The sequence below is a fragment of the Balaenoptera physalus genome (assembly GCF_965194825.1).
Source record: "Balaenoptera physalus genome assembly, chromosome: 12".
Classification (NCBI taxonomy): Eukaryota; Metazoa; Chordata; class Mammalia; order Artiodactyla; family Balaenopteridae; genus Balaenoptera; species Balaenoptera physalus.
Window position 1 is genome coordinate 45,428,789 of NC_138897.1, and position 26,912 is coordinate 45,455,700.

At 45.2% G+C, this 26,912-nt stretch overlaps 1 protein-coding gene and 1 pseudogene across 13 annotated transcripts in view; one reads left to right on the top strand and one right to left on the bottom strand.

Moving 5' to 3' along the window:
* LOC309639174 (large ribosomal subunit protein uL4 pseudogene) overlaps nt 1-26,912 on the top strand; it is a 470,274-nt pseudogene that overhangs the window by 436,006 nt on the left and 7,356 nt on the right. The gene's annotated exons all lie outside the window — the stretch shown is intronic.
* Nucleotides 1-26,912, bottom strand: part of FHOD3 (formin homology 2 domain containing 3) — a 490,767-nt gene that overhangs the window by 165,354 nt on the left and 298,501 nt on the right. For all 12 annotated transcript variants that reach the window (XM_082415972.1, XM_082415969.1, XM_082415967.1 and 9 more), the window contains 3 exons: nt 20,777-20,871; nt 13,404-13,547; nt 2,590-2,828 (listed from right to left, as the gene is read on the bottom strand). In XM_082415972.1, coding sequence (XP_082272098.1) covers nt 2,590-2,828; nt 13,404-13,547; nt 20,777-20,871 — 478 coding nt within the window. The remainder of the gene's footprint in view (nt 1-2,589; nt 2,829-13,403; nt 13,548-20,776; nt 20,872-26,912) is intronic.

Genomic DNA, 26,912 nt, shown 5'->3' on the forward strand with positions numbered 1-26,912 from the left:
CTATACGATTCGGACATTGAGCGGCAAAGGCCAAAGACTTAGATTTAACCCAGGGCTTAGCTCCCTAGTCCTGAGATTCATCACAAGACACCAAGCCCCTGACTGTTTTCTCATCTGTAATGTGAGGATAATGATACTTGTCCTGCCTGGGTCCTACAGAGGATCATCATGAGAATCCAATTCAAGTGACAGAGAAGAACCATCTGAGTGGAGAGTGCCATATACAGTTTAGGACAACATGAATCTCTCTCTAACCTGTAACATAGCTCTACCCTCTTTTCAAAAGTATTGGCATTAGTTGGGACACAGAGTAATACAGTTCAGCCTAAAATTCTTCATATGTGACATATGCAGGCATGTTGCTACAAGTTAGCAGTAAGCAGGGCCGGAACGTTCACATAGATGAAGAGTAATCTAGGTCAGGCATGCGTCTGTGTCTTTCAAGGTCTACGGGGAATAGAGTACAATGAACTTCTTGATTCTAAGGTAATGTTTTGAGGCACAGATGCTGAGCAGGTGACTAAGCTATGCACGCAGGGATTGCTTCCCAATTTGCTTCTCGTCACACTTTCCCTCTATCCTACTCCCACTTCTGCCAAAATTACGGTGTCATTTTGGGGCCACAGGGCAAAATCCCTCCAACAGGTTTCATGGATGAAGCCACTTCATAATCATCAATCTGAAAACCTTTATCTTTCTTGGTAAGCTGGAAAGTGTCTTTTTCTTAAACAAATGCTGTGAAATTTACATTAAAGCAATAATTTCATTAAAATGAAAAATCAGTCCTATTTGAAAACATTGAGGCAGGAACATTCAGAGGAGTGTCTGTGGCCTGCCGCTCCAGATCCCACCAAGACCAGAGCCTCAAAACTGTGCCCAGGATGGTCCACTCCACTGCTGTTACCTTTGCCAACATATCACAAGGTGTGGTCACCTGAACTCACAACACAGGGACCTTTGAAAAGTGTAAAAACAAGAAACAGAACAGAAACAAACATGACACAAGTCAGACAGAGCAAAAGAACACCAAATGCTGCTAACAAGGCCTCCTAACTCCTACCTTCAGCCTCTTTGGTGGTTTTAAACCGATTTTTCAGCCCACTGTGTACACTTTCCTCAACTCTCTCCATGTTAATTTCTCAAGCTATTAGCCAGAAGCAGCGCTACAGAGAGCTTCCAGGGCCCTCTGAGCACTGCCTGAGTTTCTTGAAGGTCTTAGATGACAAAGTACAATGTTCATAGTAGAGGTTCTCATTCCTCAGTCTGTTCAGAAGTTTTGGTCTTCTTTTCACTAAAAGAGAGATTGCTATACACAGACTCTTAGAGACAGAAAAACCTGTAGATGGAGGGCTAGGTGATGGAGAAGGGTGTCAACATGGACCATGCCTTGCACATCACTCGCAGACCGATGCCTTCCTTCTCCTTCTGTAATAGGGGGCACCCAAAGGCGTGGACCGGTTCATGTTCCAGTGATCCCATGAGTACCAGACTGCTCAAGTCACCTCTTGGTAGTGGTGGGGATGGAGTGGGTGTCCCCTTAGGGATAGAGAGGAAGGGACATATGTGGATAGTGATAGACCTCACTATCTTAAGGTAATACCACTTATTCTGAGTTATATTCTTCTACACCAGGCAGCCTCCTGACCTACATTTGGCTCCCAGGTGGATCTCCATGATGGGGGGAAAATGTTTCAGTCAAGTGATGTGAGCAGGGTTTCCGCCAGCAGCAGGAAGAGGTGCACTGGCAACCAGTGTATCTGTCAGCCTCAGTGGAGTTGGCTGGCATGGACTGGCCCACAGAATCCCACCATCCTAGTGAACTGATAGCATCCATTTGGGAAGATATAACTGGACCCAGACCCCAGAGCGGCATGGCCATCCTTTTGCTGCACCTCTGTTTTATGGAACCACTTCTGAGCTCCTATAGATTTTGTCAAATTTTATATTTTGGACATATATAATTTCTCATGGGATTGTCAATCCATTTCTTTTTATGTCCCTGTCTTCATTCCTACTTTCTCCCTGCCCAGATGGGAGGTTCACAGGAATGGAGATCATACCTTTTCTATTTATACGTCTTCACGGTTTCAAACAGTCCTGGCCTATAACAGACACTTAAAAATTATGCTGCATGACTGACTGAATAAATGATGGCATTAGTATTTACTGAAGTTATATGAAAGCATATATTTGTTCTATTTAACTCAACCTCAACCATGTATTGTCATGAGTACCTCAGACTCTATCGATCTCACATTCGTGTGGTGGCATACCATTTATTTCTAGGCCAAAGTTTTGTGTTTTGGATTCTTTTCTAGTTGATAAAGCACAGCATTTCTACTCCGATATTAACTGAGATGCTAAATAATATGAAAACACAAGTGGGTGAAGATGAGTTCATGCGTTAGTAAGACCAAGTCTACGCATGTCACCAGGGCCACCTCGCCCTGGGAAGTTCCGGGGGAATTGGGGGTGATGGTTTAATGGTAGAGGAGAGGTGGGGATGGTCAAGGGCACCCGTGGGGTTGTGGCCTCTCCCCCTCTTTCCGGCATCCTTGCGCCCCTCTCCGCGGCTGGGTTAATACTTACTTTTCACGGAGATCTCGCACTTGACTGGCCTTGAAGTCAGGAGCCAACGGGGAGCAGGGGCTGGACGGAGGCGACAGAGGACTCTTGATGCTCTGCACCGAGTGCCTGCGGCTCCGCCTGCGGTCCAGGCCCTGGTGCTCGCCGCTCGCGCCGGAACACACGCTGGCCCTCCTCCGGTCCCGGCACCCGCTGGGGGGTGGTTCAGCCGTCTCGTCGCCATCCTCGAGCCTGAGTGCCACCTGGAAAAGCAGAGAGCGCCCAGCGCGAGCTCAGATCTCACAGCCTTTCACAGTCCCGCCCCAATGAGCACTTTACGCCGTCTCTTCCCACCCTGTGGCTGCGGCTTCTCCTCAAAGTCATCACAACCACACGCATCCTAAAGCGCAGCCTACAAACCAAAAGATGCTCGCCACTGTGTGAGTTCCCCAAACGGATACAAAAAGGTCAACTGATGTCACGAGAGGACCTGAGAGAGAAGACCTGAGAAATATTTTGTAATTAGATGGGCTCTTCACCCTGCGGCCCAGCACTGCCCTTTCCGAGGTCATCTCTCGTGCCCCGCCCCCCGCCCCCACCGCCTTTGCTCTTCCCTGGTCCAGGAGGCGGAGTCTCTCCTGAAGCCCAGCGGCAGCAGGAAGCCCTGGAGTTCCTGACAGTTTCGGAGCTCGCTTTCCTAGCGAGGCTGTTCAGAAGACCACAGCAAGGAGAAAGGCGGGAGCCACAAACTAGGTGAGCTGAACGGCCTCACCTAAAGGTCTTTTGAGAGGCCTGACTTTAGATCATCCCCGCGCACCGCGGCTCTCAGGGAACCCTCTGCAGCCCGGTCTCAGGTGCCTGCTTGCACTTGCGGTCGCAAAAATATGGACCAGAAATACACTGGACCTCTAGAATTCCGTTTTTCAAAAAAATTTCCTCTTAAAAGCACTTACACTAGGAGCTCTGCTCCTAGTTGCGTGGTGCCCTGTCCAAAGGCCCAGCTCGGCCCTCTCCTGATCTCCTCTATCCTGGGTCCTACTCCCTGGCCCTCTCAGCCCACAGTAACACCCACCATCTCTATGCATGCGCTCCTCTTTATTGGAGCTCACTCTTCTCAACCATGGGTTACACCTATTTGTATCTCCGGCTTCTTTAATTATTTTTACGCCTACCTTCTCAAAAACTACACGGTCAGACGAGCACAAGTTATCGTTGACTAGACCTCTGTGTGGGCTGCCTGTGCCACTAGTGGACCAAGGGTGACCTGCAGCAAATTGCTTGCCCGAGAGCCTCTCTCTCGGCAAATGAGGCTAAGAGGATTGTATTTTCAGGTTTGTGGTAAGAAAACTTATCTAACATATGTAAAGCAGCTAGGGTAGGGCTTTCCCTGTGGCTAGTACTCAATTAATATGACCATTCTTCCCCAACATAGGCCCTCGGATGAAGGGGCCTAGGATGCCCACAGATTCCTCCATCACACAGAACTGGCAGGTCAGGCCACCTCGCAGACCAGATGGGCCAGGCCAAAGCAAGTCCAGCAGTCTCTCTGATTTGGCACCCAAGGACCCACATGGTCCCCCGTCCCCAAAGGTGCATATTTTCCAGCCTTGTGTGTGCTCTTGGTCACATTTCACAACGTGGTCCTGACAAGTGAGAGGATGGAGAAGTAATATAAAGACCCAGATGGCTAACCATGCTATTTGGCTTTGACATCACCTGTCTACATAAAACCTGGCTACTGCAAAATCAGTGGTCTCCTCTGTCCAAAGCGTTGATGCCAACTGTGTTCACATAGCAAGGTAAGCTTGGCTTAGTCAAGGCCAGATTGGCCACTCTCATCCTGTTCACGAGGATGGACACCTGAGATGCACGGCCTGTTTCTCAGGAGTGCAGCCTCCCTTGATCTGCTCCATCTCCAGTTTCCTCCAGTTCTAGCTTTTGGGTGAGATTGATTTAGTGAAAACTCTTCTATCTACGTGCCAGATACATTCTATAACAAACTCCCAGATAGATGAAGACAATTTAATAATATTTTGACTATTCTGTTCCCTTAGAATTTACAAGTCAGACATAATTCGGGGAGGTTTGAGGTAAGAATTGATAAGAGTTCAGAAAAAGCTCTATTGTTACAAAATCTCACTGGAAAGTCTGTTTCCTGGGGTGGGGGGGCGGGCTCAGGGGGATCTGCGGTATAACTACAAGAACTAAGAAAGAAGTTATGTATTTAGTTAACCACTTTTATCATCTCAACTTTAGCACTTTAAATGGCATTCTCTGGGGAAAGTTTGAGAATGATTATACACCTAACCAAGGAGAGTATTTTAAAATATTACTAGCCAATTATTTTTTCTTCATTTTTAGATGTACAAATTCTAGACCATTTGAACTTATTCTGACCTGAAGTATTGATTCTGCTTCTAATTAAGCACACATTTGGAATGATAAGATTAGGGGATAAAGTAGAGTTCAGATATTTCTAATTCCTTGTCTAACCTCAGAGATGCAAGGATCAACTAGCATTCCGCTCACAGTGCCTTTCAGAGAAGTACACGGAGTGTGCACAAAGTGAAACCTACTTTAACTGCCTTTTGTCAAGGAAGATGGAGACAATCAGAAAGTTTACATGAAAAGTCCTGAAAGATTATCAAAATGACACCATAAAAGGGAATTCAATGAGGGCTGTCTAAAGTTCAGATCCTCAACAAAACATCCATCCCCTTAAACAAAGAAAAGGGTGCATGGGGGTGGAGGGTAAATGGGGCTCAGAATCCCAGGAGATCCAATGGCAGTCTCGGGCTTGGCAGTCAGGAATGCTGTAACATGAAATTTGGGGCTGGTCTTCACTCCTGGTTTTGTTTTCACAAGAAGAATCTTAGAATCACCAGTGTCTACTGATGATAGGAAGAGAGACACACTTTCACGTACAGGGCCTCGATGGCAGTTCCAAATTCTTCAGATTCTAGGGAGCACTATGGATTAGAGTCAAGACCACTAACGGCTGGAAAACACCTGGAGAGAACAGCACTTATCAAGAGACTTATTCAGAATCTGTGATGTCAGATCTAATTAACTACAAGTGCAGTGTCCTCCATGGGACCCAAGGGTGAGATCAACCATGTCCTGAACAATCTCTAATCTCACCCAAATGATGGAGTGTTCTGTTTGCTGGACCCCTCGCCAGATACCTTCTGACTCTTTTAATCAAATGTAGAACACTGTCTATAAAACCAAGATGAGGAGCAAGCACGTTCCTCATCCAGCACTGATTGCTTGCACATCCTACCCCATCTTATCAAGAAAGCAGTGAGGAGAAGACTAAGGTGGCATCTGTGGCAACTTCCACCAGTCTTTGAGGCCACTGAATGATCTAAACATTCTTTTTAAATTTTTGTGGAAATTTTCAAACATATACAAAGACTTTTGTGCTCATCACCTATGACAGTTCAACAACTATCGACCCTGGCCAGTCTTGCCTCATTTACTCCCTGCCACAGACCCCACAGCCAGATTTTTTTGAGATAAATCCCAGATCATATAATTTCACCCATTAATATTTCAGTATATATCCCTAGAAGATAAGGATTTCTAAAACCCATAACCACATACCACTGTCCTGCTTAAAATAATTTCTTAATATCATCAAACATTGAACAATCTGAACATTCTTAATGGAGGTCAAAATCTATTAACATTTCTTTGAGTTTACATTGTTATACTACTACTAACCTCCATGACAGGCAGCCATCTTTACACATCAGATGTTATCATTTTCCAAATTGCTATCCCACATTTTCTTTTTAATTCATACCTATACATCTTGATTCAGCTTTTAGGTGAAGTGGATGCCAGTGCTAGTACCATTTCAAGAAGAAACTATGCTGATGACAGGTTGTGCAGATGATTATAGCACTAGGCTCCCAGGGAATCATGCCTCTCTGTTTCCTTATCCTTGTGTAGTCCTCTCCTACATTGAGTCAACAATTTTCCATGTGACTTGCTTTGGCCAATGGGACATCAGAAGACATAGATGCCTCAAAAGTGTTTGCACTTTGGGACTTGTCCTTCTGAAATGCTGCTACATGTGAAGAAGTTCGGGCTAGTCTGCTGAAGACATATGGCCCAGCCAACAGCAGCACCAAATGCCAAACCAGGTGAATGAGACCATCTTAGACCATTCAGCCCCAGTCAAGCCATCAGATAACTGTAGCTCCCTGAGAATATTTCAGGTGAACCAGGCCCAAATCTCTGACCCACAGAATCATGAGCAATAATTGCTGTTTTAAGACCGCTCTTTCTGGCATATTTGTTATGCAGCAAGAGCTAACTGATACACATTTTTAAAATCACCTATGACAAAGGAAGAATTTTAAGAGATTGGATCTATAAGTTATTTATTCCTGACAGTAACAGTCACCACCTCACCCCCAAAGTCTTCAGCCCTAAGATGCCTTTGCCATTACTAGGACCACATTTTCAGAATCAAAAGTTAGAACACAATCTGACAAAAGACTTTTTATTTTGATTCATGAATTTATGTATTTGAAAAATCATTCAAAGCTATAAAAATTCAAATGAATTTAATTAAACATGGATTAAATCACCTTTCTAAAATGGAATTAAATTACATGGAATTGGGCATTCCCCAGAAAGTCCAGGACATATGGTCACCAGACATCCTCCACTATTAAGAAGAATTCTAGAAACCCAACCAAGGTCTCTACAATGGCTTGAAAACATTCATAGTCTATTGTGAGGAAAATATTGGCACTGCTTATAGGCCTCCTTGCTGCCCTTGCATATAATGAACTTAGTTGTCCTGTGGCACTAAATATTTTTAAAACTGCATTAATTTTCAGAAAGGAATAAAAATCCTGACTCTACCTGGTACCCCAAGCATTCAGTAATCACCTTGAGTGATTACTCAAAGCATCTCCCCCGTTTAAGGTAGCTGATTTCTGATTAAATCATGCCCTTCCTTCAACCCAGCATCTGTTAATAAAATGTGTGATATTTAAAAGAGACCTTCATTCAAGTGCTTACTGAACTTCTACTCTGGGCAGGTGTGCTGCTGGGCACAGGGGTTAGAGGGGAATGAGACAGATGACAAAGGCAAACAGATAGACAAGTGCGACCTGAGGACTGTTCAGTCTGAGGTGTGGACACAGACAAGTGCTCCTTCCTGGGTTATAAACAAAGTGCAGGCGACAAGTAGCAGGAACTCCTTTTACCTTGCCAAGGAGGCCTTGCGGACGAGGGGACGTTTGAGATGACTCCCTGAGAATGGGAAGGAAGAGCACTCCAGGCAAAGCAAGGAGAATGGATAAAGGGAAGCTTCCTGATGACCTGCCTTTCACGTTCAAGAAACAGAAGAAGTTGAGTGTGGCTGAAACTTCAGAGACATCTTAGGATTGACCCGAGACAGGCCACAGAAGCACGAAGGCCACAGACGGTGTTAGCTCTTGTACCAACTCAAAGAGTTTGAGCTTCATCCCACGGGCTGTGAAAAAGGTTTTAAGGTTTTTCATTCATTCATTCACTCCTGTTTATTTTCTTAAATAGAGGAATGGTGTAGTCAGATCTGCCTTCCAGGAGGATCCTTTGTTTTCAGTTGCAGGAAGTTAGGAAGAGGGAATAAGCAGAGAAGCCCCCGGGGGATGCCACTCTGCAGATACCAACCTCTCCAGGCCCTGCCCGTCATCACATCTCCTTTCAACCCTTCACACCTGCCAAACCTGAGTTCCTCCACTACTCTTCCCTCTGTCACTGTCCTTCTTTAGGCCACCACCTCAGATGGGCCTTCCTCCCCCTGCCTCAGTGTCTCACCTCTACCTTATCCTGCCTCTTTTCTTCATAGACACGCCAGCAATCTTGGATCCTCAGCTTACTCACGTACTTTGATCACTGTCTGCACCCCATGAGAATGTGCAACCCCTCAGGACACTGGCCTTGTCTGTCTAGTTTGCTGCTGTGTCCTGGGGCCTAGAATAGTGCCTGGCACATAGTACATACTCAGTAAAGTTCTGTTGAATGAATGGATTCACAGAGGAACAAATGAATGAGAAGATATTGCAAAAATCCAGGCAAGAAATGATGAGGGCCTGAGCTAGGGGAATGGAGAAGAAATCACAGTCTTCAGCAATCAGACTTCCGAGCGTGGGGACAGAGGAGAGAGAAGGGAGTCCAGGACAGCTCCGGGTTTGTAACTTGGGAGACTCTGCTCTTTGTAGAGATGAAGAAATGAACAGATTGTGCAGGATTTTTGTTTTTGTCATGGGAGAAAAATAAAAGGTTTCGTTAGGGCTGGATACATGTCACGTGCAGCCTCCAGGTGTCTGTGACTAACATAATCTGAGCTCCTCTGGCACGTTCCATGTCCTTTCTTGTGCCATCACATTTAGCTGCTGGGGGAACCAGTCACCTGCTTGTCTTAGACCACAGAATGAAAGTTGCTTGGGGAAAGGACAGATCTTCTAGCTCTGTATTTTCAGCCCCAGCAGAGTATGTGACATACCCTCAATGAATGAATGAACGTAACACAAAAAGACAAGCAGGCAGAGGGGCAGGCAGCCAGGAGCCTTGGCAGAAAGCTCAGGGTCAAGGTATCAGCCACCAGCCTCCAAAGCTGCTGAACTCACTGGGTGAATCATAGTGCAGGCTGCATGTACTGAGAGAGGAGGTCTGATAAGGAAACATCAACACTGAAAGGGAAGGGACAGAGAAGAAAGATCCACGGGAGGACGTCGAGGAGGAACAATCAGAGAGGTACCCTGGAGACATCCATAGACATAGTCACCAGGAGTGCATTCTACAGGAGCAACATACAAAAGTGGTCTCATGACCACCAGCATCATCTTTTTATGATGCTAGCATAACAGTGGTACCCAAGCTACTAGGGACAGCATACAGAAAAGGAAGAGAGGAAGAGGGGGGAGGCTGAGAGGGAGGCCAATCTTACTTATGACTATTTGCGTAAAAATCCTAAATAAATTAGTATCGAACAGAATTCCAACAGCACACTTTAAAAAAGAACACATCATGACCACGTGGGCTACAGTCCAGGAATGTGAGGATGGTTAAAGGATAAAAGGAAATGAAGTAAATAAACAACTTCAAAATCTAGAAAAAGAACAACAAAGTAAACTGAAAGAAAATTAAAGAAGGAAATTATAGAGATAAAAACGTTTTGAGTTACAAAACAGAAGAGCACTGCAAATCATACATAAGTCAAAATTAACAACAACGACAAACTAGACAAACCACTAGTTAACCCAGAGGAAAAAAAGAGAGAAATTACAAACACAAAAATTAACAAAGGAAAATAACTTCAGAGCAAGAGGAAATTAAAAACATTCCTAAGAGACTATTTATATATCTCTTTAGTAATCAGTTTAAAAATCCAGATAAAGTAGATAATTTCCTAGGAAAATATGATTCAGAAAAACTGATCTCCATAAAGATAGGAAGCTTAAATAGACCAATACCCATAGAAAAAACATAGTTACCAAAGATCTCTTGCCTCCAACACACACACACACACACACACACACACACACACACACACACACTCTTCCTCTGCCCCATCATCATCACAGGTCCACACAATTTCCCAAGGGAATTCTATTAAATAATCAAAGACCAGAGACAAAGGCAGAGAGAAAGAAGAAAAACTTCTAAATATTTTCACAAAGCAAGAACAGAATTGATACCTAAACATAAAGAGTATTGGGCACGCAAGCGCACACACACACACACACACACACACACACACACACACACGCAGAAAAGAATGGTCATGGTAGCGTTGTCATGGCAACAAAACTGTAACCAGCTGACAGCCATCAAGAGAAGAGGAGATAAATAAATTGGGATATATTCATCAGCAGTGAAAGTGAACAAACTAGAACTTCACATAACAACATGGGTAGGTCTCAAAAACAATAAGCAAAAAGAGAAACTGTAGGAGGACACAAAAGGTATGGTTCCATTTATAAAAAGACAAAATTAATATGTTGTTTAGGGATACAGACTGGGAGGAAGGAGTTAAAACAGCTGGCCTGTGACCCCTCCACTCCTTTTGTAGTAGTGATGCTTCTGGGGAAAGAAAGAAGACAATGGCCCTATCTAATCTTTTGTAAATATGCTAATAACTAGACTATCTAACAAACAGCCTGAAGATATTTGCTAAAATGAGAGTTCTTGTTTCTGGAGTGCCCTTAATTAGCAGGCTAGGATTGGCTAAGGATCACCTACACTAAATAAACACAGAACTTATGGATTTACACGCCATGACTCTCTGGACTGTCTAGTAGAGAGCCCTCATAGTTACGAAGCAAATTACTCGCTGGGCGAGGTGACGCATGAACCACACTTGGAGACCGCATCTATTGTTCTGGGTCAGAAAGCACATGTCTGATATATGAATAAAAGACCTGGGAGTCACAGGTCTCTGCACCTCTGTATTCTGGAAATTATTACCCTAGATAGATTAGTATAGCTCTGCTATAGGTAGCAAGATCTCAATCTGTCAACTCTTATTTGATAATCTGATCCTCTGTGTTAGCTTACAGAATAAGTTATTTTCAGACAAAATTATTTAAAAAAAAAAAAAAAAAGAGAACAGTGCTGGAAGTTAGTTGGATGACAACAGGAAGGGCCATCAAGGACACTTCCGAGTTACTGGTAATATTCTACTTCTTAAATACATGAGTGTATTAGGGCTCTCCAAAGAAACAGAACAAATAGGATATATATGGAGATTTAGTGTAAGGAGTTGGCTGACATGATTATGGCAGCTGAGAAGTCCCAAGATCTGTGGTCCAAATGCCTGGGAACCAAGGGAGCCAATGGTGTTAGTTCTAGCCGGAGGTCAAAGGTAAGAGGCAAACTATGTCCCAGCTCATTACCATCAGCAGAGAGTGAATTCTCTCTTGCTCAGCCTTTTGTTCTATTCAGGCCTTCAGTAGGTTGAATGAGGCCCACCCACATGGAGGAGGGCAATCTTCATTACTCAGTCTACCAATGTGAATGTTAATCTCATCCAGAAATACCTACACAGACACAGAATAATGTTTGATCAAATATCTGGGCACCAGTCACACTGACACATAAAGTTAACTATCACAATGGGTGTTTGTTTTGTTGTTCTTTGAGTGAAACATATAATCTACATTTGTGAATGATATGTACTTAATGTTAAAATATTAAGCAAATGCCATTTGACAAAAGGAAGACAGTGAACACAGGACATCTTTTAAAACGTTTGGCATGAATGGAAAGAGGAAGATGGGGAGGTAGCTTCAGAGTCAGGTAGACTGGAGAGAAAGTATGCCCTGAAACCAGAAGTAGTCTTCTGGGGGAGGTATCCAGGTTACTTTTCAAAATGCTCTCCCAGTTGGTTCACTAGTAGGAAATTCACCTGCATTATGCTATCTTCTGATATACACTGACCACACAGAATCCAAAGCTTTGATAATATAAGCCCCTGGTTGAGCAGAGTCTCAGAGATTGGAGTTCTGATCAGGGGGAAGGGGGTAAAGAAAGGGAGGTATATGTACTGGGAAAAGTCCTTCTACCTTGATGTGAGCCAACTGTCTTTAGTCCCTTCCTTCTCCATCTTTAGTATTCTTACTTGATTCCTACTTTATCCTGTCTCTTAGGGGCCATGAGAACATAACCCTCCACCACCCACTGATAATAAAACACGAAAGTGTGAGCAGATTACTGGGTAAGTCAGGCTTCATTAGAGGAGAAGATGCCCAGAGCAGGGGCAAAAGAGCTGGCCAGCTGTGGGAAGCTTTATGCTCTGACAGCAGATCTCTCTGGCTCAGTTTCCACTGATTCTTCCTAAGATCATACAAAGATAATTCTGTTCTGTTCCTCAGCTTGTCACTTATTATGACAGTAACTTTAAAGAAGTAATGAGTTACATGTCAGTTTCTCCACTTCTACCCAGTGAAGATCACAATGGAGCCATTTAGCTGGGAAATATCCCTCCTAGGACTCTAGCTGTGCACACAAATTTATGAAGAAAGCTGTTCATTATAACAGCATTCATCATTTTCAAAAACTTGGAAGCAATCTAAATCTGAGAAAACAGGGACTGGTTATACGTATTATGGTACTTGCACACAGACAGGCTATTATGTTCCTAATAAAACGGAATTCTTGAAGACGATTCAATGACAAAAGAAAATGGTTCCAAAATATTTACTAATAAAGATTCAGTACACAACACTGTATATAGACTATTATCTCCAGAGTTAATAATCTAAACATTTACAAAAAAGACTCGAAAAACAGACCAAAATGTTAACCATGGTTAGTAATAAAATCATGGGTGATTTCTTTCTCTTACACTTTTTGGTATTTTCCAAATATTCTTCAGTGAGTACATACTTTTAGCAAATAAAAAAAAAACACCATGACAAGGTGAGAGAGAAAGCAGAAGAAAGTGAAAAGTTTAGTATCTTTAATAGCACTTTTTCCCCGCATTTTCATTTTGCAGTGGACCCTACAAATTATGTAGAGCCCTGCCGGAAGTTCCACCCCGTCCGAGGATAAGAAACACAATCAATGTGCCTCCTTCCCCACCACCCCTCATTCAGAATGAATGTTCTTTAAAATAAAATAGCAATTAATCAATCTGGGCCCACCCTTGGAGTTTCCGACTCAGCAGGTCTGGGGCGGGGCCTGAGAACCTGCATTTTGGCAGCACCGAGGTGTTGCAGATGCTGCCACATCACACTCAGAGCCACTGGTCTAGAGTATGTTTCCCTCAGCCTCTGACATTTGTCCAGGCTGTATGAGGCCCTACAAAAGGCATACACATATCCTGTTACCTCATAGATGTTCAATTGCTCCACTAAGTCCAGGTCAGTCCCTTTCTTGGTCAAGTGCCGCTGGGACACAGCTGCAATGCCCAGCTCCTCCAGGCAGTCCACCACATCGTAGAAGGTGTCTTGGTCTGGCAATCCTGACAAGGTCTGGATGGAGAAAGAACAGGACACAGACATGTCTTAGGGGACTGTCACAAGGCTCTCAGGGCATTTTTTGCATGGTAGCCAGTGGCCACGAGTATAACAATGTGGGGGCAAAGCAAACAGATGCTAAGTTCATTTGAGAAAAAGCTTCTTCAGTGTGGTAAGCAGAATGAACCCCAAGATCCCACCCCCCGGGGACACAGGTGCTATACAATTCCCTCCCCTTGAGGGTAGGGAGGACACTCCCATGATTAGGTGACGTTATATGGCAAAGGTGAAAGCATTCTACAGATGTCATGAAGGTCCCAAATCAGTTGATCCTGAGTTAATCAAAGGGGAGAGTAGCCGGGTGGTCCTGACCTAATCACGTGAGCCATTTAAAAGTGGGTTTAGGCCTTTTCTGAGCACAGAGAGTAGAAGAGAGATTATCCTGCTGTCCCGGAAGAAGCAGCAAGCCGCCATGAGTTCCGCAGCTGCAAGGAAATGAGCTCCGCTAACAACCACAGAAGCTTCGAAGGGGACCCCAAGCTTCAGACGAGACACCAGCCCTGGTTGACACCTTGACTGCCGCCTTGTGAGACTCTGAGCAGAGGACCCAGCGAGGGGGTGCCTGGACCCTGCCCCACGGGAGCTGTGAGATGATAAGCCTGTGATGTTTCAAGCTGCTAAATTTGTGGTAATTTGTTACATGGCAATTGAAAACTAACATACTCAGTGATCAGAAAAACTCCCGTTAAGATTGATCTACCAACAGCTGGAGTCATAACAATTGAATGATTCCCTTTTCTTTCTGTTCGGCAGGCCTTCCCCTTGGTCTAAGACATTTAGGAAAACATGAGAAATTTCAAAGCTGCAACCAAGAGACTAAAAGATAACCCAAGAAAGAAAAGGTCGACTTTTCTTTGAGTTCTGCTTCTCTTAAAAGAAGGATGATTGGGCTTCCCTGGTGGCACAGTGGTTGAGAATCTGCCTGCCGATGCAGGGGACACGAGTTCGAGCCCCGGTCTGGGAAGATCCCACATGCCGCGGAGCAACTAGGCCCGTGAGCCACAATTACTGAGCCTGCGCGTCTGGAGCCTGTGCTCCGCAACAAGAGAGGCCGCGATAATGAGAGGCCCGCGCACCACGATGAAGAGTGGCCCCCACTTGCCGCAACTGGAGAAAGCCCTCGCACAGAAACGAAGACCCAACACAGCCATAAATAAATAAACAAATAAATAAAATTTAAAAAAAGAAGGATGATAGCTCAGATCAGGCCTCTGCTGAGAACTGGAAGGACCCTTGAGGTGATTTACTCCAAGTCCCTTATCTTATAAACAAGGGAGATGAAGGCAGGGGAGGGAAGGATTCGCCTGAGGTAACAGGAAGTTACTAAATAATAACTAATAAAAGCCTGTGCTCAGACCTGCTATTCTGGTCTCCTTTCCTCACACACCTGTGCCTTCTACACAAACTACTCTGGCCTGAAATTTCAAGGTCTCGACTCCCTATTTATTTCACTATTATTGCATTTCAAAAATACTCTAAACATGGTGACTTGCCTTGAAAGAAAAAAGACCAATACTTTCTTAAGGATCATTTCACAGCACCAACTTCTTTTAACACTTCTATTTTGGGGCTATTAATATTGGAAAGAATGTCTCTACTCATAACCCAAATAATAGCTGTTTCCCTTCTATGCTGAACAAAGAGGATACAACTCACTGCTGTTGAGACCAGACACTGAAGAAAAATAACTGGGATACGACAGCTTAATCCATCAGGGGCCCCAGCAAGGACACAGAACAGGAGGCTGTGAGCCGTCAGCAGCTGTAATAAATAAACAGGTGCTCACACCTAAGTGGGCCAAGTGTGGAAGCACACGTAGGTGTCTGCAGATGCTGGGCAAGGCAGTCACTGCTGCATTAGCAGATAGCAGTCCACTGAGTTAACTGAAAAAGTACACACCTGTCCAAAGCACCCTCTCACCAGAACAAGTCCATCTTTTGGTTTTAGTGAAAACTCCAGAACTTGTTAAAAGATGAGGAGAGGGAAATGGTGATACAAACGCCAGGGCAGGGCTAATGATCGGAGATGCCCTGACTGACTGCTGACCTGGCAATCACAGGTGAGTAGACATTCAGGGTTAGCTTCAAAACTTGCTACACGGCAGTGCAGGGGTGGGTAGGATGGGCACAGAGAGGGGCCTCTGGCAGTCTCCTCACCTCCCCATTCCCCTCCTTTCTTCTTCCATTTTTTCCCTGCTGAGAGTCAACTGAGGTTCCTTCTCTCAGAAGTTTCCAGGAGGTTAAATTCCTGGACCTAATCCTCATTGCCTTAGCAAGCCCAACCATGATGGGTTGGTGGGGAGATTTCTATTAAATAATTATGTCTATAGAACCAAACAGATCAGAGAGCCCTTGCTCAATAAGAGGCCCAGATCTGAGGGTATTGACTGAGAGGACATCTGTCATTTCCACGGTGAAAATGTGGGCTTGAGCCACACCCGCGTCCCACCACCTCTCACGGATGGCTGCAGGGGAGCTGGCCTTCCACCACCATCAAAGACAGCTTCTCTAGTCCATGGCCATACCACCCTGAACGTGCTTGATCTTGTCAAAGACAGCTTCGCTCTCCGCCTGCACGGGGAGGGGACCGTGCAGCCCAGAAACACACTCACATCTTTTCAGCTGATTCTCTGACATGTTCAGCAAACTCTGCCACACTCCCACCCCTCCTGGGCCCTGTCCTCCCATTTCTACGCTGACACTCACTGCTAAGGTGCCTATTTCTGGCAAAGGTGGCAGCTACTCCAGAAAAGTCTATGAGCAAATGTCTCTTGACGCCTTCACTCTCAGACGACACTCAGGACCCCCTTCCTGGTTTCTCTCAGACCTTGTCTTGCCAGGGTTTGTGACAAGTAAATCTTTACAGCCTCTCTCAGAGGGAGAAACCTCTGTCCTAAAGGACATTTTATTTTCCAGTCCCTGGGTTTTCACTGATCCCATCAAATCTTTCTTGTGGGGTAAAACCAGTGTGGTGAAAGCCTGTACACACAGTGTTCATAGCAGCAGAAGCAGAAGCATCTGTGAAAGCCAAAAGCTGTGAGCACCCAAATCTCCTTCAGTGGACGAAGAGATAGCAAATGGTGGCATATTTATATTATACAATGGCACACTATACAGCAGCAGAAAGGAGCAAACCATTAATACGCGTAGTAACATAGATGAATCTCTAAGGCACTGTGCTGGGTGAGAGAAGCCAGCCTCAAAGGGTCACATCCTGTATGATTCCCATTTTTGAAATAATAGGACTCTAGTGATAGAGAATAATAAATCAGTGGTGGCCAGGGGCATGAACAGGTGATCAGGATGTCATTATAAAAGGATAACATGAGCGAGATTTGAGGGGAGATGGAGCCGTTCTATATGCTAATTGTGAAGGTTATCCATAACTATGTATGTGTCAAAACTTACACAGCTAAATACCAAGAGAAAAAAGTCAATTTTACTATATGGTAATTAAAAAAACAATATAATCAAATCTGAAAACAAATGCTCAGTGTGAATCCCATCAGGTAACTCACCCCCTGGCTCCGCTAGAGCTGCTCCCCTCCCCAGGGCTCCCTGGGGTCGCATTCCCTGAAGGCTCCAAGCCAGCCCCATGGTAATGCCTCTTGTAACTCATTCCCCCCTCCCCCGCCACCTGCTTCATCTGATTCTACAAGGTGGTCAATATCTGAGCCCCCAAAGCGGGGAATCCCACCTAGGAGATTGCAGCTGGATCAGGACAGAGCACCATGCAACTTCAGCTTGCAGGGTGAGAAACGGCTCGTTTCTGATGCCCCCTCAGATCTTCTGAAGACATGGTTTGGGGGGGTGGGGAGAGTTCAGGGGGGGTTAGTCTGGATCCTGGAAACCCCTCATTAATCTCCCTGTTTAACAAAGGGAGCAGACTTCAGTTTCAGAACCATGAGCAGGCTAGAATTTCATACCCTTGTTTCGTCATAAAAATGTTAATGTTTTGAATTCCATGTTATTAGGCCAGCTTCCATTTTGTTGAAAGAAAAGTTAGAAAAGCAATATAATTTCCCACATTTCAGAGTCTGAATTTTTTCCAGACCCATATTAGCATTTCAATGTGTTATGATGTTTGGGATCTCAGAAGATGTTACTCACTGGAACAATAAACGTGACTAAAATTCAACAAAAGAAAACAAACCCAGTGTGGGTGCCAGCGGCCTGCTGACCTTTTTGAGGAAAGGATGACACTTAGAATCATGTCCTCAGGGCCTTCCTGGACTTCCCCTGGGCCAGAACTAACAAAAGATGAGACAGAACTGCCAGAAGAGAAAGAGTAAGTGAGGAATTCCTGGACGTTAGATGCCTTATGGTGCCAAGGAGAGTGTGACACGTGCTGGGTCCTTGCCAGTGATTGGCAGCAGGATGCCCATGCCATGCAGCTGCTGCTGGGATCGTTACACAGCCGAGCACGGCCTCTACCACTGAGGTGGAGAGCATTACAACGAAAACACTGTGCAAGAGCGAAAATGCCATTTTTGCTGAATTTAATGTTTTCCAAAACAATGGCAGTGACTGAAAATGACAGGAAATAGGTGACCTTCATCTTCAAAAACCAACAGAAAATTGCTTTCAAATTGCGTGGTAAAAATCAACTCACAAAGAGCTTTGAAAATAAAAACCGAATTCTTAGGATTATCTTCCAGAAAAGTGATGCCCATTCCCCACCAGGACTGTAGGAAATTTCCTGTGACCTCATCAACAAACGGCATTTCATTAAAAAGCAATCACTGCCCACGTGACCCGGAGAAAATGGCTTGTTGTTTTACTATATATTTCTTTTAATCTTAGTAGGGTTAACGTCATTCATTTTTCAACTGAGTTCTTAATATATTTAGGATAGTATCATTTTCTGCCCAGTGTTTTGCAAACAATTTCCCAGTTTGTCACTTGCCTTTAGTTTTTGTTTTGGATTTCATTTTACAAATAAGATGTTTTATAGTTTATAGTTTTATACAGTGAAATATTTAAGTCCTTTGCTTTGGAACCTTTTTGACTGGTTTTACTATTTTATTATTCGGCAACTAGAGACCAGTTAATCTTCGCCTCTAGTTTTTCCTCAGTTTTCTACAGTTTGATATGTTACATTGAACTCTTTAATCTACCTGAAATTTATTTTGGTGTACAGTCAAAGTATGTTTTTGTTTATTTCCATTTATCAAAACCTCTGCCAGTCATGAATAAAGCTGACCATCCCTATGGATGTCAATCACAGGGTGAGCCATCCTCTGCACTGAGGTCTGTTTCAGAGCCCCTCTGCTTCAGCCATCTGCTGAGGAAAGAGTCAAGACCACATGGTTTTAATCCTTAGAGTTTGCACAACATTTTAATATCTAGTAGAATTACTTTTCATAATTATGTTGCTTTCTACTAATTAGTCCCCAGTCATCAGGGGAAATGTTTCTCCAGTTACACTTCAGGAAGAGATTCTGGGTCCTTTCTGAAGAACTAATGATCACTGCAGTTGGTCCTTAGGCTTGCACCCGGCAGCCTGGGGCACAAAAAGGGAGGATCTTGGGGTGGCAGATGTGGCGTCTGGGGTCCAGGGAAGAGAAACAACCCCACCCTCCCTCAATTATTAATGAGGAAGGGGCCCGAGCACCGGGATGAAGGAGCTCCAGTCCTAAGAGTGGGCTGTCCCAGGTCAGCATGGGACCCACTGTCAGAGCACCTCTCAGGACGGACACAAGCTGGTGACCAGGGAGGACGTAATGGGAGGAAAGGGAGCACAAGGGTGAGGTCACCATTACAGGAGTAGGACGGGACCCGCCCTCAGGAATCTATTCCTCGCCCACAGCAGTCAGAAGTCAATAAGCCGTGGAACAGAGTGCTTGCTTTTCTGTCTGATTGTGAATGATTTCCTTAGAGTAAAACTTGCTCATCTATATTCTTAAGGAAAAATGTTTTCAAAGGGACATCTTGATAGGACGAGTAGCCATAAAATTCTCGCTACCCTCTTTCCGGTTTTATTGGAAAGAACCAAAGCACAGAAAGCATGCAGACTCTCAGGCCTTCACAGGTATGAGCACCAGCACGCATTGCACACATGCCACGTGTGGGTGTAAAGGGTTTTCTCTTGCAAAGAGGCATGCTGAAGGGTGTTCCCGCCACGGGGGTGCACACGATGTGGTTCTTCTTCAGAAGGCAAATTTTAGATTTTCACATGTACTAGTTCCCTAGGGCTGCCATAACAAAGTACCACAAACTGAGAGGCTTAAAACAACAGAAATTAGGTATGGAACTTGGTAAACTGTAAGCTGAAGACCAATCACATTTGCTACACAGGCTGCCTGAACACTGTGACCATCTCTCCAGATGGATCCCTCTGTGCTTCTGGAGGCAAGGATGGCCAGGCCAAGTTGTGGGACCTCAACGAAGGCAAGGACCTTCACACGCTAGATGGTGGGAGCCTCATCAACGCCCTGTGCTTCAGTCCCAAATGCTACTGGCTCTGTGCTGCCACTGGCTCAGCATCAAGATCTGGGACTTGGAGGGCAAAACTACTGTAGATGAATTGAAGCAAGAAGTTATCAGGACCAGCAGCAAGGCAGAACCACCCCAGTGGACCTCTCTGGCCTGGTCTGCTGATGGCCAGACTGTTTGCTGGTTACATGGACCCCCTGGTGTGAGTGTGGCAGGTGACCCTCGGCACCCACTAGAAACATGGCAGAGCTTTAAAAATAAAAAACTGGTTTTCTGAAGAAGAAAAAAACCCAGAAATTTATTCTCTCCCAGGTGGAGAGACTAGAAGTCTGATATCAAGGTGTCGGCAGGGCCGTGCTCTCTCCGATGGCTCTAGGGTAGGATCCTTCCTTGCTTCATCCGGGATTGGCTGCTGACAATCCTTAGCATCCTTTGGCGGTCCTCAGCTTATAGATGTATCACTCCAATCTCTGCCCCTGCTTTCGCTGGCTGTCTTCCTCATGTATGTGTGTCTACCTTGTCTTCCCTCTATGTGTGTCTCTTTTCCTCTTCTTATAAGGACACCAGTCCTATTGGATTAGAGCCCACCCTAATGACCTCATCTGAACCTGATTACATCTGCAAAGATCCTATTTCCAAATAAGATCACATTCACAGGTACCAGGGGTTAGGACTTCAGGAACACCTCTACAGGAACACATCTTTTGGGGTGGGGGGACACAGTTCAACCCATAACAAACGTCAACCGACCTTGTTCACTAAAGTCATTGCATAAACCAGCAACTCCGTGTCGACCCCATCCTTTTCCTCCAGGATTTCCATGATATTTGACCAAGGTTTGACTCCTAGGAATAAAGCAAAAATCATTAGAAACAGCAATTCAACACTCCTTGTCCAATTCACATCACAGTTTATCCAGAGACTTATCACCCAGTGATGACAGTGTCTTTCAGTCACCAAATTTCAAAGCATGACACAATTCTTAGGATGGACTTGGATATGTTTCCAATTAGGTGACGATATCCCATGTCATCCTTGTCTACTTGAAAATGTATACTCTTCAGTGTCAGGATGCCTATCAGTTTGTTTGAAAAGTTCCCTTTATACTAAATAGGTGATTTTTTAAAAATCCATTCATATGCAGCTTTTTTAGACCATGCATTTTACTCTCTAAGTGTGGAAATTCTTTGTAAGTACTCTCTGTATGTCCATCTCCTGCAAGGAAAGGGGATGCAGGAGGGCTTTACAGTCACTCTAGCAATGGACTTCAAACAATAACCGTGAAACGTCCATCTAGCAAACATTTCAAGAAAAGAAGTATATTATCTCTATTCAATCAAGGCACAAATAACTATTTAAGCATCAACCAGGTACCAAGGAACTGGGTCTCTGGGAGTCTGTCATCAAGAGGCTTATAATCAAATGGAACAGTTAGGCATAAGTACAGGAACACACCTCAGCACAGGGTAAAAGCACTTAGAAGGCAAAGCGCTTAGCCAAGCCTGTCACTCAGCGAGGGAGGTCTGTCTCCTGCAGTGCGATGGTCGAGGAAGGTTTGGTGCAAGAGGTGACTCCTCAGTGGGGCTCCAGGGGGAGGCTCCTGGAGGCTGTCCCGTGGCTCCAGGGAGGGCAGGGAAACCCTCCACGTTCAGGATCACCAAGCCAAGGCCAAGGCCACAAAGGGTACATGACACCCTGATGTGATTTCCTACGCTGGAGATAAACATCTGAAGTGAAGTATTGCCTTGCCCTTGGCGTGGCGATGTGGAACGTGCAGCTCTTTCCTGCTTTCTCTATAAAGATCTCAAAGGCATATGGCTTATTTTTGCTGAAAAAGTAAAGTCTGAAATAACCTAAAACCAGTGGGTTCCAAATGCTGATTCATGAATGGGTTATGTCAGAGCTGATTTCCTGGCCTTGAGAACAAAAGCTCCCCAAGGGCAGTGATGTGTCCTGTCTTATCTCTGTGCCCTTGGCAGAGTGCCCGGCACACAGTAGGTGCTCAATAAAATGTCTGACTAGTGACTGGAGACCCCTGAGAGGGCATGGGTGGGTTAAACTGGGGCAGTTTTAAAAGAGCCAGAGGGTTAAATGCACACAGTAAGAAAAGAAGACAGGAGAATTTTAAAAGGAATAGGCACCTACTATACAATGTGAAAGACACAGATGTAGTTTGATGTACAGGTGTGTTGGTGCTCCCAGCAAGGGAACAAAAAGCCTTTTCCTTCGGACTAGCTGCCCAGTTGGTCCAAACTATGAACCTATGGACTAAGCTTCTATGACCCTTTGTTACTGTGAACACAATAGCATGATCCTTTGCCTGCTAACTGTTGAAAATTATCTTCTTGCTGATCTTTATCATCAAACTATTTTGAAGTCTACACCTGTTCTTCAAAGCCCAGCAAAGTAACTGTTTCCACCCTCAAGACAATCAGTGTGGTCAGTAGGTCATGGGTCTCACTGACCAAGTATAGGTCAAGCATTCCAGGTGCCTTTGCTCATGTTCATAACAAGGACAACTTCGTCATTCACACTCACACCCAACCTCAGTACAAAACACGAAAACACGAGTTCTACTGGGTTCCCCACGTATGCGTAAAGAAAAGCCTATGCAAGAGAGACAGCATCAATGCGAAGGATTCTTAGTGGGGCTCGGGGGCCCAGAACTGCTTCCTGGTTCCTTACTTTGGAGGCACACATGTCAAACAGGGCCTGGGGAAGGAAAGGCCAAGAAGCAACCGCAGGCATCCCGGAGAGAGGGATGTGCATGGACTATCTCCTCTCTTCCTCTCTCTCTCTCTTCCTCTCTCTCTCTCTCTCTCTCTCTCTCTCTCTCTCTCTCTCATGCAGACACACATATCTGTGCACCAGTTTATGCATGATAATGAAAACACTGAAACACTGGCTTAATTAAAAACCGTGTTCTTCAGCTTTAATATTTGATTCTTTTTTTACCATTTAAGGATTTCAAGACTGGAAATTTGCATGTATTCATACACTGTTGGGATAAATGTTCACTGTCCTTTGACTGTTTGGGGACCAGAAAATAGAAAATTTTTAGAAGAATGAAGGAGAAGGGGAAGAAACCTTCTAGTTTCACACAAATAGCCCTGGCAGGGCTCCAGCTGGCCTGTGTCAAGCACCAGCAGTCATAACTGTCCCAGGAGCTGCCACCTGTCAGAACTAAATGGTCCAGTTCACCCCCACCACCATCACCTTTGTTGCTCCATTTGGGGTTTACGTGTGTGTACGTGTAGGTAGGGGATGGTCCTGTACTAGAATCATAAGCCACACGATCTTCCCCCTTCACATAACAGAGAACGAAACTGAGCCCCAAAGTAGTGGAATGAACAGAGGCTAGAGAGACGCGTCTAACCTGGAGGGATCGGATCCACCCTAGAGGCTCACTGTGAGGTGTCATGGAGGTAGAGCACTTTGTCGATTCTCATGAGCACTGATGGAGAACATCAGGAGACAGTCATTTCCTTCATCATTATCATCCGTCTCCCTCCAACTCCACCTCCCCTTCCTCCACCCCAAACCCTGGAGTGAGTATAGGTTCCATGAAAGCCTGGTTTTTCTCTGATGTTTGCAAGCACATGGTTGGCACTTAAATATCTGTCAAACAAATGAGTTGTATATGAAAAACGCTTAAAACAGTGTCTGTTGCATGGCAGGCACTCGAACAGCAGTAGCTGCCACTGCAGTGGTGGTGGTGGGTGGAGGACACCCACACGGACCCACAGGCCTTCCACACAGGCTCCCAGGCCAGGCTCCTCCTCCCACCAAACCGTAGCACCCCTCCCTCAACCCAGAATAAATAAGCACAGAATAAACCGCTCAGTACTTCTCCCTCTACTCTCCCCCCGAGTCTCTGTATTGAACCCAAAAGAAAATAGTAAGCTATTTTGCACGATGCCTTGTACACAAGTTGGTCTAACACTCAAATACAAGATCCCAGAAGCATGTTCCAAGCCTTTCAGCGTGATCAATGAACACTTAACAGGTATACTTCTGCTCTAAGCAGCAATGGAAACAGAACTTGAGTTCTGTCCACTCTAACCTTCACCATGCTCTGTGAATTCTTCACAGAGCAATGTATCCTTGAGCAGAAGTCAGAGGCGGGATCACTTGAAAAGATGGCTGGATTCTTTTTCCCCTGTTAATCATGTGTTAGACACATGTTTAAAAATTATGTCATATCTCATCACCTCACATTCAAATGAAAAATGGAACTTCTTCAAAAGCAGTGCTGAACCAAATTAGCAGGAATCAAGATTTATGACTGAAATTTCAAAATAAGTTACCCAGTCTGTGGGGAACAAAATAAGTGCCGCCCCCTGTGTCTGAGAGGCAAACTCATACAGTCAGAGGGAGGGGCACCCCGCCCAGGGGAGCAGAGGGTTCTCGACCAGTTTCCTGTTGATCACCACAGCGAAGGTCCCCAGGAAAGGAAGTCTCTGATGATAGCAAAATGACAAAGCAAGGCCCTCCCGTGGGCTTCCACGAGTGTTTACTGCCTTTCCCTCTTCCTGCCTGGCCCCATCCACTAGGAAGGGAAACTGACTTGAAGATGCAGGCAAAACAGTTGCCTCTGGGACTTCCCTGGTGGTCCAGTGGTAAAGAATCCGCCTTCCAATGCAGGGGACGCGGGTTAGATCCCTGGGCAGGGAACTAAGATCCCACATGTCGCAGGGCAACTAAGCCTGCGCGCCACAACTACTGAGCTTGCGCGCCTCAACTAGAGAGACCGCGTGCCGCAAACTACAGAGCCCACATGCTCTGGAACCTGTGCACTACAGCTACAGAGCCCACATGCTCTGGAGCCTGCGCGCCATAACTAGAGAGGAAAAAAAACCTGCACGCCACCATTAGAAAGAAGCCGCGTGCCGCAACGAAAGATCCCGCATGCCTCAACGAAGATCCCGCATGCCACAACCAAGACCCCGTGCAGCCATAAATAAATAAATAAATAAATAAATAATCTTAAAAAAAAAAAAAAAAAAGAGTCTGCCCCTGCAGTATGCGCAGACAGGTGTGACACTGAGCCATGCCCTAGAGACTAACTCCAATCCACCATTTCATTCTAGCCCCTGAACCAAAGTGGCAATTGCCGGGGTCAAGTAGGGCCCGTTTAATTTTCATTAATTCATACATATTTATTAGTCTCTATGAAACACCTAGATCTCTCAGCTTTTATTGCTGCTCCCTAACGGGCCCACTCTTGGCCTGACAGCAAATTGTCCATCCATGCTCACAAATGAACACTTCTGGTTAACTCACGTGTGGGATGTGTGATGTCTATAAAGCAACGAGAGGAACTTGTTCTCAGACAACTTCATTTGCTGTAGGTGGCAGTAACTTTTGAGGCCTTTTAGCTCATTTGTTGATTTTCTTTGCTGATTCTTTAAATTTAACAATTTTCATCATCCAAAAGAATTCCTTTCTACTAAAAAAGCCTATAACATGCCCATTCTCCATCCTATCCCCCCCAAAATGAGTCTAAAGCCACCTTGAGGAGTCAAATTTATGGCTTATTTATAAACTTGTGTGGAAATGGACGTACTCGGCTGGCCCTCAGTCACCTCTGGCACGTCTGTCTACTTGCTGGTCCAGCTGAGAGGGGACTGGAGAGCAAGAGCAGCTTCTAACCTTGCCAGGTGGAAACACACCTGCGAGTCAGGCTGCTCCCAGCAGAAGAGCATGACATATTCAGATGTCCAATTCCAGCACAGGGTTCAGGAACAATTTTACTAGCAGTAAAAGAGGATGATGTTATATGTATATGTTGTAAAATCATGGCCAAGACCACACATGTCATAGAGAAACATGGGAATGAACCACACGTGATAAGCTATGGCTGAGTTTTTCCATCAGTGTGTTTCCTTTCTGTTCTCAGCCACTAGTGCTCAGTAGCAGACAGATGACAGCACTTGCCAGAAGCTTAAGAAATTTTATAGGCAAAAATCATGATGTCGAAAAAACAACCCCTTGGCCGTTGTGATTTTATATTTTTACAGATTGGGAGAAGATGGCCATTGTTTTGCCTTGGGGGAGAGAGTATAGCTGAGAGCCTCTGACTGGGTCTGCAGGTAGAGTCCTGGGGGGGGAATGCCCTCGGGATCACTCCTGTACCTCCACAACATGCCCTCCATGAAACGTGCCGTCCGAGGAAGGAAACTATGAGCTCCCAACCCAATGAAGCCAAAGGAGAACCTCAAGGTCACAAGAAGGTTGTCCCCTCTAACAGGGCTCCCATGACAAGGGCCCATGAGTTACCTGAAATTTAGGACAGGAAAATGAAGAGTCCGCTAATTGTCCTAAAGCAACCCCCAGGGTTGGAGGATGGAGTATGAATCTTCCAAGGACAGATGAAAGGATTGGCCTCACTCTCTCCCCAAGTACCCACCTTTGGCCTTAGGTCTCATTGACTGGCCCTGGGAAAGCCCAGCCTGGCTTCTGAGCCATTGAGAGCCTTCATTAGGATTCTCAGGGAGTCCCATTGATCTGCTCTTGAGGCCATGAGGGTCTTCATGCTTGTGCTTCAGATGGCAACAGGCTGTGGCAGAAAGAAACCCGCCCCTGTCTGGGATCCACTTTCCAGACTCACAGCCCCCAACCACACACTAGGGACTGCCTCTGTGATACACCTACACACGGGCCTGGAGTCCCCTCCAGCCTGCAATCCACCGTGCTGGGGACTGAGGTCTGCCTGCGTGTTTGTGGGGAAAGTGCAGGAGCCCAGCTCACGGTCCTGGATGGCTTTCGTTAACTTATATTCAAACTTTCAAAGTAACTAGTAAGCTGCTTTCTTTCATCTTTGGATTCAGCCCTGGATGTGGGTCTCTGAGCAATGCTAAGTCAGAGACACAAGTGGTTTGAATCA